This window comes from Vanacampus margaritifer, chromosome 17 (assembly GCF_051991255.1).
Source record: "Vanacampus margaritifer isolate UIUO_Vmar chromosome 17, RoL_Vmar_1.0, whole genome shotgun sequence".
NCBI lineage: Eukaryota > Metazoa > Chordata > Actinopteri > Syngnathiformes > Syngnathidae > Vanacampus > Vanacampus margaritifer.
The window spans coordinates 4,855,001-4,874,940 of record NC_135448.1 but is presented as its reverse complement, the minus strand read 5'-3'; the positions used below and the strand labels follow the sequence as shown (position 1 = coordinate 4,874,940).

The window sequence follows — 19,940 nt, the reverse complement described above, 5'->3', positions numbered from 1 at the left end:
CATAGCTTGAGTTTTGAAAAGCTGGCAGACATTAAACAGAAACTGAAAGATGATTCAAACCGCATAAAATAAGAGTGGCTCAGATACGGATGGAATCCTACTTTTAAAAATTGAATTTTATTGCGATTACTAATAAAATTATGATGAATAATGTGCATTTTCAATGTTAGTTTTAGTAGTAGCAATTTGACATTTCCATATTTGTCCATGAGTATGAATGTGAAAAGGGTTGATGTCCTCTGTTATTGTCTCTCTTGTTTCAGGGTTTCAGTAAAGCAGTAACTGAGGCGTTTGTGCGTCTATGTGATGCTGGCCTGATCTATCGCTCAGATGGTCTCATCAATTGGAGCTGTGCTCTGGAGTCCGCCATCTCAGACATAGAGGTGATAAAATATATACCATATCTTCTATGCACAATTGATGCACAGTGTTGTTAAAGAAGAAAACATTTTAGTGCTGACAACTACTCTGCGTCTGTGCAAACTTGAAAACAGTCTACACATCATATGTAACTGTATCTTTTTGATACCTAATGGTTGCCCATTAATACATTATGTTTCCTGTTCCTGTACTTTGGCCTGCAAATCAATCCATTTAATGACCACAAGATTGCATTAAAAGTTCAAGAATCAAATTGATTGTCAGAGGTCTTTTTTCAGTGAAATGACTGTTTTCTTCAATAATGAAAAATAGCTTACATTTCTTACCACATGTATTTTTTATATTGTTTATTTATTTTGTTAGGTTGATTCGAAGGAATTATCTGGGAAAACTATGCTGTCTGTGCCTAGCTATAAACACAAAGTGGAGTTTGGAACCATGTTCACCTTTGCATACCCCATCGATGGTCACGGTGAGTATGAGTGTTGATGGCAGAGTCAGGAAACACTTTCAGTTTCAATTACCCACTACTGAGTGTTTGATGAGAATCCTTTTCTTGTCAACGTGACTACAGCATGCTACAAAACTCAAGTTCATAGTTGAATGAGAAACTCAAGTTCATAGTTGAATGAGTCTGGTATGGCAAATCATTCAAAGTCAGTTTTATTTTTTACATCACTTTTCATACAAAATATATTTTAGCACATGCTGCTTTCCAAAGTAGAAGTGTTTGAGTTTTGACAAGAATGAACCAAGGCACAGTTATGGCTGCTAACAGATACTGGTTGTCAGGAAACAACTTTCGTTTCTTGGGTCGTTTTGTATGGAGGACCAAAACTGCCCCCCAAAAAAGACAAAATAAATAAGAAAATTAATAAAATTGGAAAATAGAAACGGATACAAAAACATTATTAAAAAATGAAATACAAAAAATAAATATAAATGGAAGTAAAAACAACAAAAGATATATATCCCTAAATAAATAAATAGAAGTAAAAATAAATACAAAAATAAGAAACAAAATTCAAAAAACAAAAATAAATACAAAAATAAATATATAAATATAATTAAATATCAATCAATAAATAAAAACTCTGCTCTCACATTTATTTCATGCTTCAGATGCTCTGTCAGGTTGAAATGATATTCAAATGGATGGCTATCTTGTCCACTGTCACCACAATTTGTGACTTGAGTTGCTCGGCAACAAGTCGTGGTGACAGTAGACAAAGTAGCCGTCCATTGTTGGAGCTCTCCATGCAAGCCGGCGAGACTTCGTTGTTCGCCGACCTGCTCACTCTCGGCAGTTTGCAACGGCGGAGCCCAACCCAGGACACGCTTAGGACCGCCCCTCTCATTTGAATAATATTTTAACCTGACAGAGCGTCTGCAGCGTGAAAGAAATAAACTATACTGTATATATATATACATATACAGGGTGTCCATAAAGTCTCTTTACCATTTAAAAAAATTATTAAAAATGCAATTGATTAGATATTTTATTCAGATTTGTTCTATTGTATTCAGTGTTTAAAAAAACACACAGTGTTTATCATTACTGACCTTAAGCAAAGGATTACTGATGCCATTGCCACAATTGATGAGGTTATGCTACAGCGAACATGGCAAGAAATCGAGTACCGTCTTGATGATGAACTAATGGTGCCCATGTAGAAGTGTATTAAAAGAGGTAAAAAAAAAACTTTAATAAACGCTATATATATATATATATATATATATATATATATATATATATATATATATATATATATATATATATATATATATATATATATATATGGAAATAAAAACAACAATTTATTTCCATTTATGTTTATTTTTTGAATTATATTGTCTGTTTTTATTGCACATAGACATTTGAATCCATCTTTCTAATGAATGGAGAAAGGGAGAAGCCGCAAAGCATTTGTTGATTTTTGTGTGGAAGGGTTTCTTCCTGCCACCCTCCTCAAAGTTGCGTATTGCTAGTAAAAGTGATACAGAACCCTCAGGCCATAATCAAGGTACCATTCAACTAGTTGTACGTCGATTTTTCAACAGGAGTTATACAAATATTTTATAAAGGTTGAAAAGTTCCTTAGTATTGTTTTAAATAAAATGGTTTAATTAAAATTTCCAAGAATAGCATTGTTCTAAAGAGTTCCTTTGTCCACAGAAGGCTGTTCCACATGAATGGATTTTTAAAAGGTCACTTTTTGTGTTCTGTCGTTTTCAAACCTTTCAGGTGAAGAAATACTGGTCTCAACAACTCGTCCAGAAACAATGCTGGGTGATGTGGCCGTAGCTGTTCACCCTGATGATCCTCGATACCAGGCTAGAATCTTTTGATAAAAATATTGATACATTGGAATTTTGGATAAACCAATGACTCAGAGGTGAAAATGGGACATTTATTAAAATCATTACATAAATAACCCTCATTTATTAAAGTCTATGACCCACAGTATTCGGTCAAAACACTGAAACTGTGTTGATTCTTGACATATCTTTTTTTTTTTAGAAAGTGTATTTTCCTATCATTATTGTGGTAAGGCCAATCAACATGTGATAAAATAACTTAACATTTTAATATAATTTTAATTTATTATTTTTTGTTCTAGGGTTTTCATGGAAAGCAATGCCGCCACCCCTTTAATAACAGACTGCTGCCCATCGTCACTGATGAAATTGTGGACATGGAGCTCGGCACAGGTCTACTCACAAGAACATAAAGCAGTCCAACATTCATCATAGCTTCACTGCAGTTTTCCTAATATTGTTTCAAGTTTATGTACAGGGAAAAACTCTTGATTTCTGTTGACTTCTTTGCTGAACTAACTTGATGTCTTTAGGTGCAGTAAAGGTTACTCCTGCTCATGACCACACAGACTTCCTGTTGTCACAGAGACATGCTCTGCCACGCCTCACTGTGATTGGAGGAGATGGGAAGATGACTCCACTCTGTGGACAATGGCTGCAGGTGCATGAACTTCACTGTCATTATTGTCGTATTATTCCCTTTAAAAAAGGTTTATACAAATGTATTTGGAGATGATTTGTTCTCTTAGAGCTCATACTATACTTAAAGGGGAAGTCAGCCTTAAACATTTCTTGACAATAATATGTTATATGTGATCTCATTAGTCTGAACATGACATTCTGATTAATATTACTATTATTATTATTATTTGTGGAATATGAGCTGTACAGCCGTTTTTATCCAGCTTAGGGGGCGGCCATTTTGCCACTTGCTGTTGACATAAGATGACATCAATGTTGCTCAGGGCTCAGGCAACGACCAATCACAGCTCACCTGTTTTCTGAAGCTGAGCTGTGATTGGTTGTTACTTGAGACAAGGGTTATTATAGCTTTGTAAATTTGATATTAGTTAGTTTTTATTTCATTTTGAGTTTTGTTTTTTAAATTAAAAATTTCAGTGTGGGTCTGCTAGTTTTTATTAGTTTTAGTTATTTAAAAAAATAGTTTTAGTTTAGTTCTAGCTAGTTTCAGTATTAATTTTCTTTTTTTTTTCTTTTTTTTAAATAAATGTGTATTACTTATGTGCAATATTTAATAAACACCATGGTAAAATAAAAAAATAACTAATGTCTTACCTCGCGTTGCATTTTGGCTGAGTTAAATAAAAAAGCAGGTGAGCCAAACCATTGGAGCCAAAAGTCAAGCACGCAAAATTGTCAACTAGGAGCGTCATCATCTGAAGGTGCTTTTCTATTGGCTGTTGCCATATGACGTCACTTCTGTGTGACACGCTTTCAAACGTCCTTATTCCGGTCACATAATTATACTTAAAATCACATTTAAAATCATGCCCAAAGGCTCATGCAATAAATTAATTACCAAAGACTAAAACAAAGGGCATTTTCACTATAATTACTAACTACTAACTTTCATTATAATTACTAATTATAGTTAGTTTTGTAAACATAAAATGCAGCACTTTCAGTTAGTTTTTAGTTTTTTTGAAAAGCATTTCTGTTTTTATTTTATTTCGTAACAAAATTGTTTTTTGAATTTTTGTTTTAGTTTTTCTGTTAGTTTTCATCAACTAAAATAACCTTACCTGAGACCTGAGCAACTATGATGTCATTTTCATTCAACAGCAAGTGGCAGAATGGCCGCCCCCTGATATTGATAAAAATGGCTGGATTTTGCTGCTTATCTCATATTCCACTAACGCAACATTAACCCGAATACTGTATTTAGACTAGTGGGGTTGCATAAAACATATTATTGTCAATAATTTTGGAGGGGTTGACTTCCCCTTTAAAAATTTGAAATCGAGACATATTTTAAAATGTATTAATTTAATGTCTCCTTGGTCTTCTTAAAACATTTAAGGGAGTGAAGCGATTCGACGCCAGATGGCTGGTCGTAAACGCTCTGGTTGAGAAAAAGCTGTTCAGAGGAAAGCAGGAGCATGCCATGACCTTACCTATTTGCAGGTAAACCAATATTATACACCTACACAATCACAAAGATTTAATACGATCACTAGATTAAAAAAAAGTGAAAAGTAATATGTTTGATTTTTAAAATAGGAATATTAATTCATCAATATATGTAATAATCTACTTCTAATATTTGTTTAGCTAAATCGCATTTTGACAGATGCAGTTTTACTAAACACATGAAATATGTTTTGTGAAATTATTTTTCACGTCTAAGCCGCTCAGGGGATGTGATCGAGCCTCTTCTAAAGAAACAGTGGTTCCTCCGCTGTCACGGAATGGCTCAAAAAGCTTTACGGGTAAGTAATGTGTTATGATGCGTTGGTGGTGGTTGACAGCTGAAACACAAAGTATGACTCACTCTTTTATTGTCAGGCTGTTGAGGATGGTCATCTGGAAATCATCCCTCACTTTTACACTAAAACATGGACGAACTGGCTGTCCAACATCAGGTAGGCTTACCCTGACCTTTCCTTCACGTTTACAACAATCACATAATTTAACTTTTGTTTAAAGTTGAGCAGCTGTGTGTCATTTATTGTTCTGTGATGAGTTTGAAATAACACAATTGTTGTAATGAATGCATCCTTGTTACATTGTATGGGAGTGAACAATGCAGCTCTGTTTGCTTGGCAGTGATTGGTGCATTTCGAGGCAGCTGTGGTGGGGACATCAGATCCCTGCTTACAGAGTGGAGTTTCATAGTTCTTCTGACAAACAAGAGGTTAGGCTTTGCTAACTTACTGGACTGCATCATAATGTGTAGTATTGTAGTGCTTTGAGATGTGAGTGACCTGACTTATGATTTCATTTTTAATATGAGTATCATTCAGGTGTTTTTGTGCTTTTACTTGTGAGGTCAAACTTGAGATTTGAGCGCTTTATGGTGGCAGTGAACTCAACTCACTTCACAATAACAGCACTTTGACAAAAAAAAAAAAGAGGCTTCAAACTGTTCAAACTAAATATAAAACTAGATGAATTCCACATTTTTTATATTTAAAACATAAACACATAGCATAAACTGCTAGCTTAATGCAAATGCTATGCACATAACGGGAAACGCATAGACAGTACAGGGACCAGGCTGGCTGGTGAATAGCCAAAATCTACGTATAATTGACGGCCATTATAAATGCATTGGGAAAATCTTGACCAAAAAAAACTTATAATAATTGTTCACCAAAATAAGTTTAAAAAACATTGGGAGGAAAAACCCTTGGATCTGCGGGTTGCCGAACCACAATTAGGCTATGTGGGGGTCCGCTGTGTAACTCTTTAGATAACTGATATTTGAACACAAATGGTGCAACAACACATTAAAGACATTCAATATAATAGTACCGGTACTCACTGTTATATATTGTTTCGAAGGAGCTGACACAAGCTGGGAGTCTACATTGTCCAGACGTCGATGTATTATCATTGTTATTAAAAGTACTGTATATCCATCTTTCTGTCTTATACTGCCCCCAGCTCGCTAAGGCAAGTAGTAGTAATTATATAATTACAGTATTTTTTATAGAGTACAATGTTTTACAGTTCTATTTTTTTCTATAAGTTAGAGTTTTTGGAGACGCAGGAACAAATCAATAAAATTTCCATTCATTTCAGTTGGGAAAGATGAGTTGAGAGTGATTTGAGTTGCATGCTTGGTCACGGAATGAACTCTTATCTCAAGGCACCACTGCAATTTGGTTGGAAAGTCAAACATATTTGGAGCAGTTCTCAGTATGATGCAGTACAATTAAGGGCAGCTGCAAACTACAACTACAAAAAATAAACATACGATTAAATGCATACATCTAACCGTGTCGGTCAAAACTGAACTCTATAATTATTTCTTCATAGAGGCAGAACATTTGATGCTGCCCTTATATTGCATATAATTATATTCTGCAAGTGGTCATTAAGTTGTGGTTGGTACAGTACTGTATAGTATAGAAGGGAAAAATGATTTAGAAATTGATTTAGAGGTTTGAAAATGTTTCATTATTTGTTTCCCAGCCAAAAGTGGAAATATTGTTTCTGTTTTTGTTAGGACCAATGGGTCTGGGGAAGTAACGAGGATGAGGCTTGTCAGAAAGCCACTGTCAAATATGGAGTGACCCCACAGGACTTCAGTTTGACTCAAGGTACGCCAACCTCTTCAATCCCAAATCCGCATTGTGTGAAATGTAATGTTATGTTTTCATTGTAAGACGTTGCATAAATTGTACAAAAATAAAAATAAAATGTGAAAAACATTTGGTTTGGAGAAATAGTGATAATAGAATCCAATATACCAAATATACCATTAACATTTTAAAAATATATATATATTTTTGTATCTGCATGCTGTGTTGGTTAGACTCTGATGTTCTGGATACCTGGTTCTCTTCTGCGCTGTTTCCTTTCGCTATGTTGGGTTGGCCTCAACAGGTACCGCGTCTGCAGCAGCACATAGTCATTAATGACGAGATTGATTTTCTAGACTCTAACCACACCCTCCTTCTACAGACTCGAGATTTTCAGCGCTTTTACCCAAACTCCATCCTGGAGACAGGCAGTGACCTAATTTTCTTTTGGGTGGCGCGGATGGTAATGCTGGGTACAGAGCTGACAGGCAAATTGCCTTTCAAACAGGTATTTGGACAACGAGTGGCATTAAACCACATATAAATAAAAAGCAAAAAAATAAACAGAGACTCTATACAAATTGTTCAGTTCAACAAGGGGAAGAAGTAAGCAAAATATTATCTTGTCTTGCCCCCTGCTTACAATTCAAATTATCATCTATAAAAATAACTTTTATTTGTGTGAATGAAAGTGTGCTAGTATCCCTTTTGCCTAATGTTTTACATTACATCTTAGCATATTAAATTTAATTCTTTGTTGCCTTCAAGTTTAAAGATAAAGACATAAAATATGGTATTCATATCGTCTACAAAAACACAGAATTTCAATACAGTGTTACCTCATTTTCCGCTGAGGTTAGGTTCCAAAAAATACCCGCAATAAATGTAATCTGCTAAGTAGTTAGCGTTATGTTTTACATTTATTATAAATGTTTTAAGGCTCTAAAACCCCTCACTGTACAGTTTATACACTTTTCTCTTCGATGCATTTACATTTTCTTACATTTCTCTCGTTTAAACATTCTCTATGTTCAAACCTTCATGAATTTTATGAAAATAGGTACATTACTGTAAAAAAAAAAAATGCATGCAAAAATTGCACAAAAAGAATCCGCGAAACAGCGAGGCCGTGAAAAGTGAACCGCGTTATAGCGAGGGAACACTGTACATCAGAGACTTTACAAATCTAATTTGTGTACAGATGCTCCCCAACTTACGAACGAGTTACGTTCCGAGCGATCGTTCGTAAGGTGAATTTGTTCGTGAGTTGCTTCAGTGCTATATTTTGTATTATAATTTATGTTTAAAGAGAATACGTACAGTACTGTACTACGTATGTTAGAGAGAGAGAGCGAGAGACACACACAGTATGTACATGTACGTAATAAGATAAATAAAATGAAGTTTAACTTACTTTTGGAAGATGTACTCGATGCTTAAGGATTTGATGGAGGAGGAGGAAGAGGAAGATTTTATATCATGAGAGGTTCTTCGTCGTCGCTGGAATGGGCTTCAAAAGTTACTTCCTCCTCCGTAACTTCAATGTAGGAAGAAGTTGAGGGTCGCGGAGAAGAAGATGAGGGTTGATGAGTATCTTCCTTGGAGGATTTACTAGAAACTGGCCGAAAGAAGCGATCTAACTACGATTGCACAGTTTTCTTCTTTTTTCATCATAAATGATGCGGTAGCACTGTATGGCATCATTCAATTGATTTGCAACCTTTGTGCAACGTTCAATATTTGGGTCTTGCTGCTCGAAGAGTGCGATGGCTTTATCTATGAGCGACAGGCGTTTCTTCTTCTTCCCCCTCCTCGACACGTTGCTGAGCCTCCAATGCTGGGTGAGCTCTCACAGCGCCAAGCGTCTGTATTAGCGGCGGAAAGAAGCACTACAGTACTCGGAAAAAGGTGCCCAATAAAAAATCTAACTTACAGCATCTCTTTCCGAACATTTTTTGACATGCGCGCAGACATGTTCGTATGTGCCGTTGTTCGTAACACGAATGTTCGTAAGTAGGGGAGCGTCTGTATTGATCTTTTGCACGTGATTTGTCACAGCCATCATGGGAACGCCCCCTGCGGGACGCTCGACGGCCAAACAACCACTTGTCTGTATTGTAACCATTGAATCTCGTACAGCGTAAAGTACTTTATCTAATCGATTATCTTTTTAAATGGTCATATCTTGCTGTGCGGTCGGTTGTACAGACAGGACAAGGGAGTAAACCAAATGTTGCTTTTTATCACATACCTACTAATGAAGACAAAAGATGTCGATTGATAGTAGCAATCAACAGAAAGGACTGGCAGCCCACAAAGTATTCACGGATTTGCAGCGATCATTTTTTGCGAGGTTAGTAGATACATTTTGATACATTTTACTCGTAAACGTACACTCTAACAGAGGTGTCGAATTACGTGTTTCAAATCACATTAACGAGCCAGATAGTTAGCATCCACTCCAACTGCACGCACACACAGCTTAGTTTTAAAGTGTACCTTCTTCAAAACTATTAAGTGCATTTGACTGTTTAATAATGGGGGATGTTTTTCACTCTGGAGCTTGAGTCATAGTCATCAAATTACTGCATAGCTCGCCACTACAATAGTTATTTGTTCCATGCTAGTCAACATGATAACATAACATCATCACAGCGTTTCAATATAGAACGGAATGTGTAAAAATAAGTCAGTTAGCATGATAAACCGTTTTACCTTTGCATTACGGTCTTCGGTATGTGAGCCTAGCATCTCCTCCTAGAGACTGCCAGTGACAAGCTTTTAAATAAGCCCCTGTATAAGGAGGAGAGACAACATTTATTTTTAAAAAATTTTGGAGCTCAGTATTGTTCATTTGGTAATTTTACCAATTCGACATGTCATCATCATTGCTCTCTCTCTTTTTTTTTCTTTATAATTTTTTTTTGTATGTGCGTGCGTGTGAGCGTGTACTCATTAGTTCACCTAAAACCTATTAAAAATCCCATACCGTTCACCTAAACCGAATACTTCAGAATCCAATTCGTCGTGAAGTTGTCAGGAGACCCGAAGAAGGATCAAAGAAAAGAAAGGAAAGTGAAATCCAGCACCGACCAGACATCACCTACTACCCACTGGGTTACCAACCAGAGTCTTTCACCAACCCCAGAAACATCTAAATTCCAACAAATTAGGGAGACCTAAAGAGACCAAAGGAGAGACTAAGGAGAAAGGAAGGAAGGATAGATAAAGCAGAGTGAGATCCACAGACACCAGCTTCCACCGATTCAACGACCAGAGGAAGAAGTAGATTGTGTTTGAATTTCGATAGATGCTGGTGTGGTGGATTTGGCATGGATGAAAACCTCCACCATAGAGGGGAGCAGTCGACCCCAGCCAGGACAGAGCAAGCACAATCCCCCAGGGTCTCCCAGGCCACGGCAACGCCAAGGGACAACACCCGGGCCCCATAGGGGCCACCGGCCGGAGAGTAAATCCAGCAGCCAGGAGCGCCCCCCACCTCAACACGGCCCGCGCCCCCAACCCAACGCACCCGCCCACCAAACCCCCATCCACCCAACCCCCCACCGGGACCCCGGCGGGCATATGGGACAAGCCCGGCGGGGCGATAGGGCTCGCTCCCCGGATACTGGGGCCCGCCCGAGGTGCCAGGAGGTCCACCAGAGCGGGGCAGGCACAACACCGAGCCACCCACACACCCGGTCCCCGGAGCCCCGAGACTAGGGATGGAGTCCCCGGCCCAAGGGAGGGGGAGGAAGGCGGACATGGGAGGGGGACGGGACGGGGGAAGGAGACGACAAGAAGGGCAAGGGGGGCGGCGGGGCCGCAGAGAGAGGTGGGAGGAGGAGGAAGGGTGATGAGGGAGAAGGGAAAGGGAGGCGGAGGACAGGCGGGGAGAGGCGAGGAGGGAGAGGCACCCCGGAGGCCCACAGGCCCTGAAACGCGCCACCGGGCCCGGAGCGACGGACCGCGCCGGGGCGGCGCTGCCCCGGACACCAGGGAGAGCACCGCAACGCAGCACCCCCCAAGAGACCCAGGGAACGGCCAAGACGCAGCCGCAACCCAGCAGCCAACAGAGGGGCAGAGCCGCCCACGCTCAGCCAGGGGGGACAGCACCTATAGAGTTAACCTGCTGGCATGCAGTGATTCCGAATATTAACCCTTAGTGCCCATTGGAAGTGAATCTTGAGGAGTTGGTGACTGTAAGGTGTAATTTGATGTAGTCTCGATCCTGCTGGCAGCAACTGGGTTCCTGACTATAAAAACACAACCATTAGTTACAAATTGCCAAATACAGAAACAGCAATGTAAGTTATCGCGATGTGGTGGCTCTCGCTAACAGGCAGAATTAAGTAACCAGATTTAGGTTAAAAGATTCTATATACATAGACTATGTTTCTGTAAATTTTTATATTTGTTTTTTATTTGAGGCAGATGTTTTTTCCATTAAAATGTGATTTATGAGTAGGTTAGACCATTGGTCGATATTCAGAGTTTGTTTATTTTATATACAGTTAACAAGAATTGTTTTTTTCGCGGTAGTAAAGGCTACAAGTGTAGATTGAAATTGTTTATGTGTTTTGTCATTTTAAATACGTTTTCACAAACTTGAATCCAAAAGTCAGATTCTGGAGTTTTGACAAGTCTGTCTCCCATTTTGAGCTGGGTAAAGACATTTTATAAGTATGCGAAAGTAACTTATATATTTTTGAGAGTTTTTTTGTTGTTGTCGGAGAAAGCTTGGTAATATCTTTAGCTAAAACAGGCGGTTGGAGCGTACCCCGAAGTGTTGGAATTTGTTTCTTTATCATACTTTTAACTTGCAGATAATGTAAAAAAAATCCGTTCTTTATTTTGTATTTTTGGAGCAAGGATGTATATGATATAAACATATTATCTGAGAAAATATGGTGGAGATGTGTAATTCCTTTCTGCTCCCACCACTTAAATAAAACGATTGGTTGTTAATTTGAAAGTCGGGGTTATGCCATAGGGGAGAAAGCCCGCAGGGCTCCACTTGGGCTTTTGTAATTTCTAGTGCCTTCCACTTGAGGAGAGACAACATTGACTACATAATGATACAGGTCGTGCGCTGTGAATTCCGTCAAAGTCTGCGATTTGATGAACTTGGTAAAAACAGCAGGCGACAGAAGGTAAGGGGCTGTTTTAAAACTAGCAATCTCCAACTTAAGGAAATATCGCGCTCTATGAGTCCCGACTAAATGTGCAACTTCGACTGACAGGCAAACTTCGGTTGAAGTAGTAGATTCCATGGCTCCAATTGGCAATAATAACTTTTAATTTGTAAAATAACAGTCGCTAAGTCGCTAAGGGTCACGTCCACTTCCATTCAACAATCATTTCCTTCCACCGTTCATCATAGGGCAGTCACGTGATCATGTGACATTGGTGCAAAAGGTCAATAGAATAAACTGTTTGGGTCCCAAATAATGACCCCTGTGGAACACCACAAGTAATGCTAAGCATGATGACTTGTTAAGGGTCACGTCCACTTCCATTCAACAATCATTTCCTTCCACCGTTCATCATAGGGCAGTCACGTGATCATGTGACATTGGTGCAAAAGGTCAATAGAATAAACTGTTTGGGTCCCAAATAATGACCCCTGTGGAACGCCACAAGTAATGCTAAGCATGATGACTTGTAACTACCTAACTGGACATTTAAGTCAATGAAAATTCCCACTGCATGTTTTGTTTTGTGTTCATCCCGTTATCTTCTCTAGTAGTTGTTTTTCCAATTAAATTGTCCAGTCTCTCAACATTTATTTTTTTCAGTATCTTTGAAAATTGTGATAACAAAGACAGGCCTGTAATTGATGAAAATATGTTTTTTTCTAGCTTTTTGCAGTTGTACTCATAAGTTTACCCTAGGAAACTTGTGATCACTACTGAATATATCACAATTCACCACAAGTAAGCAGACATATAGTTGTGCTCATTAGTTTATGTACCCCTAGAAACTTATGAGCAAAACAGCATAAAGGAAAAATTAGTCACTTTTATTTTGTCTGGCAATGTTTCTGATTGGAGCAAGTTACATACGTATGTGCTAATCGTTCAAACAATTATATCCTTTATCATGGACATATGGTTTCCATTACCATCAGTGGAAGTTTTATTCATGCATTTCTCTACAATACAGTATCTATAATTTACACTTTATCAACAGTTCTCAAGCACAGTGATAAGTCTATGTACAGTAACTGTCTCCACAGTCCTCTTTGGAAAATGTATTCCCCATGTCAATAATTTATGTTGCTAGTTTTGGACCCAAATAAAAAAAATATTATTAAATCCATCAACCCGCATTCTTTATCACAATAATTTTCCTGTCTTTGACAGTGAAATATTACAGGTAATTTAGATCAGTTTTAGATCATTAATACTGTTTAATATGTTCCTAATTACTTAATTCATAAGGTGATATGTACAGCCCCCCGCCCCCCCCCCCCCTTTTTTTTTTAAAAAATCACTTTCTTTCTGCTTTTTGATTCTAAGGTTCTCCTTCACTCTCTGGTGAGGGATAAACATGGTCGGAAAATGAGTAAATCCTTGGGAAATGTCATCGACCCCTTGGATGTTATACATGGAGTTTCCTTGGAGGTGTGTAACATAAAATTTCTTCTGTCAATTACAATCTTTCATCTTTCAGTTATGTTTTAGTCTCTGTAGAAATGACCAACTTTATTTTACTTTAGTTTCCATTGTGTAGCGATTATCACGTTCATCTAATTTGTCAAAGGTCAACGGTTTGGTACCTCTTTCTTAATTTCATAAAATGTATGATTTTTCATTTCATTTTGTTTTACAAGTAGGCTATATGAGGAAGATGAAGGTAATATGTGATTGTACAACTTCTGAATATTGGTACATATAATTGGAGTTAATCGAACTTCTTTACTGAACAAAGTCCATTTGAAAAGCTTACATGATAGATGTTGTGCAAAGACAATTGAAAGATTCCTTTTAATTTATTGTTTCATTAAAGTAGACCAATAATAAACCAATAAATGTCAAGTTTGTTGGGACTTCTGTTTAAAATTGAGCAATCATTGGGAGTGAGAACAAAACTGACTGATGTGCCTGGATTCTTGTGGGATTCTGCATTGAAGAGGAACTATTGCGAAAACGTGATCATTGACACATTATAATCAGGAGAAGTTTAATTTAGTTACTTGAATCCATATTTACATATTCAAATAATCAAAAGTCATTTTTCAGGAAACACAAAAAAGTTAACCATTTGCATCGTGATAAGATGATTTAGGCAAAAAAATATTTTTGCAAAACAATTACTACGATATAACAAAGGTCCGTAATGGAATGTTTTTACTTGAATTGATACACAAGAACAAAATTTGTTGTTTCTCTCCTCTTAAGAAAGAAAACCCAACAGTGGTCAGGACTTGAAATAACTTGAAAACTGACAAGACTGAAATTTGCTCAAATGCATATGGACAAGCCACAAAGTTTCTGGAGGAATGTCCTTTGGACAGCTCTATGTTTACTAGAGTGAAAAATAAAACATGGTGGCGAAGGCTCAGTTAGGTTCCGGGGCTGCTTCGCTCCATCTGACAAAAAAATTCTTCAATCTATGCAGGTTTCAAAGGTATGGAGGACCAAAACTGCCATATATATATATATAAATGAAAAAATATATTCAAAAATAAATGTTGAAATAAATACAAAATAAATAGTTAAATATCAATAAATAAATAAAAACGCACTGCTCTCACATTTATTTATTTCATGCTGCAGATGCTCTGTCAAGTTGCAACGGCGGAGAACAACACAAGACACGCTTAGGACCGTCGCCCCCTAATTTAAATAACATTTCAACCTGACAGAGCGTCTGCAACATGAAATAAATAAATGTGAGAGCAGAGCGTTTTTATTTATTGATTGATATTTAATTTATCTATTAATAAGTGGCTGGGGAGAGGGAAGTCTGGGCTTCCCTGCTAAAGCTGCTGCCCCCGCGACCCGACCCCGCATAAGCGGTAGATGATGGATGGATGGATGGATGGATATTTAATTTTATTTATATTTACTTTTGTATTTATTTCAACATTTATTTTTTACATTTATTTACATTTTTTGAATCTCGGTTTTTATTTTTGTATTTATTTGTACTTTTATTTATTTAGGGATAAATATATATTTTTTAATTTCCATTTATATATATATATATATATATATATATATTTTTTTTTTTGTATTTAATTTTTTTATTATATTTTGTATATCTGTTTTTATTTTAACTTTTATTCATTCATGTATTCATTTAGTCATTTATTTTTTTTATTTTATTTTGGCAGTTTTGGTCTTCCATACAAGGGAACCTCAAGACTACCAAAGCATTCAGGAGCAAAATGTGCTGTGCATTGTGAGAAAGCTTTATCTCAGCTGTAGGTCATGGGTCCTCCAATAGGATAATTGATTCTTTCTTTTTTTAATGGAAGGAAAAGCAAATATTGCCCATGTGTAAACAGGACATCTGATAGTAGTAGATAGGAAAAAGTCTATCTCTATAATTCTTTTTTTCCCCCCTCTTTCCTCTTAGAGGCTTCAACAGAAAGTGAACGAGGGGAACCTCGACCCCAGGGAGCAGGTGGTTGCCCTGGACGCGCAGGTCAGATCCCTTTGCTCTTTACTCGTGTTTCCTTTCTGACTGAATACGTGTGCTCATTCCCTCCTCATCTATCTAACCACTGCATCTGCTTCCCTCAGAGGAAAGACTTCCCTAAGGGAATCCCTCAGTGCGGAACTGATGCTCTGAGATTTGCCCTTTGCTCTCACAAAATGATGGGTGAGTGATTGTTATCCCTCACTTTTATTTCCCAGTTTTAGTAGAAGCATTTTTGAAGCATGAAAAGACACGTTTAAGAGATGTTTCCTGCATTTCTGCTCTTCACACCTGACACAGAGAAAGACTGTCAGAGCACTGTAGTATTTGGCAAAACAATGTACCGTTTTTTTTTGTTTTTTTTATTTTATTTTAGGAGAAGACCTCAGCCTATCAATATCTCAGGTGCTGAGCTGCAGACATTTCTGTAATAAAATGTGGCAGACGCTGAGATTTACTCTCGGAGTGCTGGGTGACAACACTACGCCAGTGGAGAATCTTGAGGAGGTACAACCAACTTTTGCAAATGTTGAGCAACTTGAGCAATCTAGAAAGCATTGTTTAAGTTTTTGTCAGTATTATTACTAGTTTTACATTACTATTTAAATGACATTTGTTGCATTAGCAATACACTATAGACCCCAGTTACAATGAAGTTGAGAAAATGTACAGTAAATAAAAACAGAATACAATGATATATAATATTTAATTAAATAAACTACTCATACAAGGTATTTAATATTAAACTGATAAACATTATTTATTTATTTGCAAATATTCACTCAATTAGAATTTGATGCCTATGGCACACACCCTAACCCCTGGGGGAGGCCAGCAGCAATTGTCACAGTGTACTGAAATGGCCAAATTACCTGACACACAGAAATACAGATTTGAAAGGAGTTCTGTCATTAGCGAATCTGTTTCATCTTTCTTGTCAAGTAGGACTGCAGCTAACGATTATCTTAATAATCAATTTAATTATTGATAATTTTGTTGATTAATCGATGAATTTCCATACCTTTATTCAAAGACAGGGCATTATTTAAAATTGACGATTCAGTTACTGGTTTTGTCAGAAGATAGGCAAAAATATTGATCATTGTTTTCCAAAGTAAAAAACATTGTTTTGTTTTGCTTCAACACAAAGATAACACTGGGGAACAAAAGAGGCAAGCTAATTCCAAAATTGCAGTTTTTTTCCTAGAATGTCACATTTGTTCTCCATAGATTACCATCCAGCAAAATCCCACTGATTAGCTGTAATAAGGTTGTAGTAAGAAGAGCTGGTTACATTTGGACTCATCTACAGCTTAGTTGCAACTTGTTTGTGCATTCACAATTGAAACAGTCAAGTCAAGTCAAATATATTTATATAGCCCTTAACTTGTTCACTCCCAGCCATTTTCACTGAAGCAACCCCCTTTGCACCCATCTGTTTTACTGGATTTTGACTGATTTTGCAAGGCCAACCGAATATTGTGTTCTATTGCTATAAAAACATGGACCCTAGCAAAAGAAAGATTAGAGTTTCTTCTTTCATCAGGAAAAAAAGTATATTTCTATCTGTTTCCATTTTGCAGCAATTAGCATTAGAATATAGTTAAGTTTCATCATTATTCATAAGCCGGTTAAAAACACTGGCAAAAAGAGTTAAAAACAGTGGGGAAAAAGCTTGTTGCAACATGGCCATGGTTGATCTCTCCTGACATCTGCTGGCCGTTTTTTGTAATAACTACCATTGGTCCAAGCGTCCTCTTCAATTCAGAGGCTACATCAAAGCCTTCTGTATGCTGTAGCATGAAAGAAATAACAATTATACATGCGATTTTGGGACAATGGCAATATTTAAAATAGAACGTTTTCATATGTTTTTGGGAGCAAATTAGTAAATTACAAAATAGTCTCAAAGTGCTTCATACATCCACAGTTGACAAATATTAATGCCATCACCTGATCTTAACCAAGAAGGCAAAGAAATACTCAAAAAACGCCATCGGGGAAAAATAAGAAACCTTGCAAAAGGCCCACAAATGTGGGAATCCCCCTTCCAGGATGACCAGGCTGCAATGGATGCCAAGTGGGCAACAATTTACACATGTAGTGAGAGGTGTGTGCAGCTCCCAAGAGTAGTGTCAATTTTATCAGACATTTTTAAATTTTGTCTCAGTTTTTGTCCGGTTTCAATCATGCTTGTTAGATTTTATCATGGTCAACTTCATCCCGTTTTTGTTTTGTCAGCTTTTAGTCGATTAGCATTCTAGTCTTTATTTTAGTCCAAGTCTAGTTTAGTCAGCCAAAATTGTCAACTTTTTAGTCTAGTTTTAAGACAAGTCTAGTCAAGACAATCATTTTACCTGGGTATTTTTTTTTGTAAGGAGATAATGTTGAACATTTCAGATCTAAAATGATTTCGCATAAAATTTTAAAACAACTTCACACACAATTACAGTGGCTACTATCTCTCCATGCTACGAGCTAGTAAGTTAGCCAGCATTAGTTAACGGTCGGATTAACATTATTGTTAGCACGTCATAGCTGTTAATGTTACGTTATAACTATAATTTATTTTTTGTTGTTGTTTTTTTTAAAAATACCTTTATTTATTTATTTTTTTTAAACCGGGGTATTCACTGTGTGTCACATAAGTGTCACAGTGATTAGCATAGACAGGATTTTACAAAATCATATCATTTTCATCTCATCTTTGTTCATGAACTAAAATGTTCATAGATTTTAGTCCAGTTTTTATTTAGTGAAGTACATTTTTGTCTCGTCTTCATTAGTCAACGAAAATGCATACTGATTTAGTCTGAATTATTGTTTATTAATGGGGGTTTTAGTGTATCTAGTCTAGTTTTAGTCGGGTAGAAAATGTGTTGACAAAAAAAAAAGTTTAGTTTTCATTAATGAAATTAACACTACTCAAGAGGACAGTGCTATCAATATTTGCAAACAGAAAGCTACCATAGTAGGAAATTAGTGATAGCTTTTTCCCTTAACCTTGTAAGCATGAACATACTGTTCCTAAGTTCTGTTTTGTTTTATGCTGTTTTTGTACTATTTATTTAGTTATTTTTAGTTTTCAAAGTTTGTAACCATCTAAGTTTTATTTACTTACATAAACATGTATTCCATAATAATTTTTTTTTTAAAAAAACGGGCATCTTATAGCTAAAAAATTATATAATGGCGAAAAACTGAAGACAGTTTTGGACAGCTGTCAGACCCAATTCAACAAAAATGGTGTTCCTCAGTGTAATCAATATGCTTTGATGGAGAACTACATTAACTCATTCACTCCCAGCCATTTTCACTGAAGCAATCCCCTGCAAGGCCCACAGAATATTGTGTTCTATTGCTATAAAAACAGGGAACCGACCAAAAGAATACACTTCTATCATTAGGAAAAAAAGTACATTTGTATCTGTTTCCGTTTTGCAGCAATTAGCATTATAATATACCTAAGTTTCATCATTATTCACAAACCGGTTGAGAACACTGGCAAAAAGAGCTTGTTGCAATATGGCGCTGGCTGATCTCGTATTCTCTGCTGCCACCTGCGGACCATTTTTGTAATAACTACTATTGCTTTAAGCGACCTCTTCATGTCAGAAGCTGTATCAAAGCCTTTGGCATGCTCTAACGTAAAAAAACAACAACAACATATAAATACATTTTTGAGAGTGCAGAACAAAGTATTTAAAAAACATATTTTTATGCTTTTGGGTTTGAATGAGTTAATTTGATAATATTGACTGTTAATACTTTAATATGTGCCTAAACGTGTCATTCAAAGTAGAAAATTCTTGCCTCTGGGGTGCCCACCGAAAAAAAATATTAAAAACTTTTCTGACATTTTATTTTTATTTTTATGATCATTAGATGTCTCATTTGAGCAGTATGGACCGGTGGATCTGCTCCCGACTATACAGCACAGTAGCACAAGTGGAAAAGGCCTTTGAAGAATATGAGCTGCACGTGGTCACTGCTGCTTTGTACAACTTCTGGGTCCACAATCTGTGTGACGTCTATTTGGTAAGAGACACAGGGTACATTTGCCCGCAAAGAGGGAAATATGACGTGTTTTTTCATGTCTTGTAGGAGAGTGTGAAACCTGTTCTACTGAAACAAAATGAAGGAAGAGTGAAGAAAATGAGACCAGCAGCAAGCGCTGTCCTCTATCACTGTGTGTGTGCGTCTCTGGCCCTCCTCTCCCCAATCATGCCGTTCCTTACTGAGGAACTGTGGCAGAGACTCCAGCCATTCAGAACTGAAGCTGCAGCTCAGAGGAGCCTGTGTCTCCAGCCTTACCCCCGCTCG

General features: G+C 37.0%; 1 protein-coding gene across 2 annotated transcripts in view; it reads left to right on the top strand.

Moving 5' to 3' along the window:
* The window catches only part of vars2 (valyl-tRNA synthetase 2, mitochondrial), a 29,064-nt gene that overhangs the window by 2,701 nt on the left and 6,423 nt on the right, over positions 1-19,940 (top strand). The window contains exons 9-27 of one of the 2 annotated variants that reach the window (XM_077549408.1): positions 264-383; positions 745-853; positions 2,627-2,715; positions 2,903-2,929; positions 3,003-3,093; positions 3,234-3,361; positions 4,742-4,845; positions 5,069-5,150; positions 5,227-5,303; positions 5,488-5,575; positions 6,893-6,986; positions 7,202-7,272; positions 7,351-7,476; positions 13,490-13,594; positions 15,555-15,623; positions 15,722-15,800; positions 15,994-16,124; positions 19,503-19,655; positions 19,722-19,940. The exon at positions 19,722-19,940 is cut by the window's right edge and continues 9 nt beyond it. In XM_077549408.1, the coding sequence (XP_077405534.1) occupies positions 264-383; positions 745-853; positions 2,627-2,715; positions 2,903-2,929; positions 3,003-3,093; positions 3,234-3,361; positions 4,742-4,845; positions 5,069-5,150; positions 5,227-5,303; positions 5,488-5,575; positions 6,893-6,986; positions 7,202-7,272; positions 7,351-7,476; positions 13,490-13,594; positions 15,555-15,623; positions 15,722-15,800; positions 15,994-16,124; positions 19,503-19,655; positions 19,722-19,940 (1,962 nt within the window). The remainder of the gene's footprint in view (positions 1-263; positions 384-744; positions 854-2,626; positions 2,716-2,902; positions 2,930-3,002; positions 3,094-3,233; positions 3,362-4,741; positions 4,846-5,068; positions 5,151-5,226; positions 5,304-5,487; positions 5,576-6,892; positions 6,987-7,201; positions 7,273-7,350; positions 7,477-13,489; positions 13,595-15,554; positions 15,624-15,721; positions 15,801-15,993; positions 16,125-19,502; positions 19,656-19,721) is intronic. The other variant, XM_077549409.1, reaches the window with a different exon arrangement.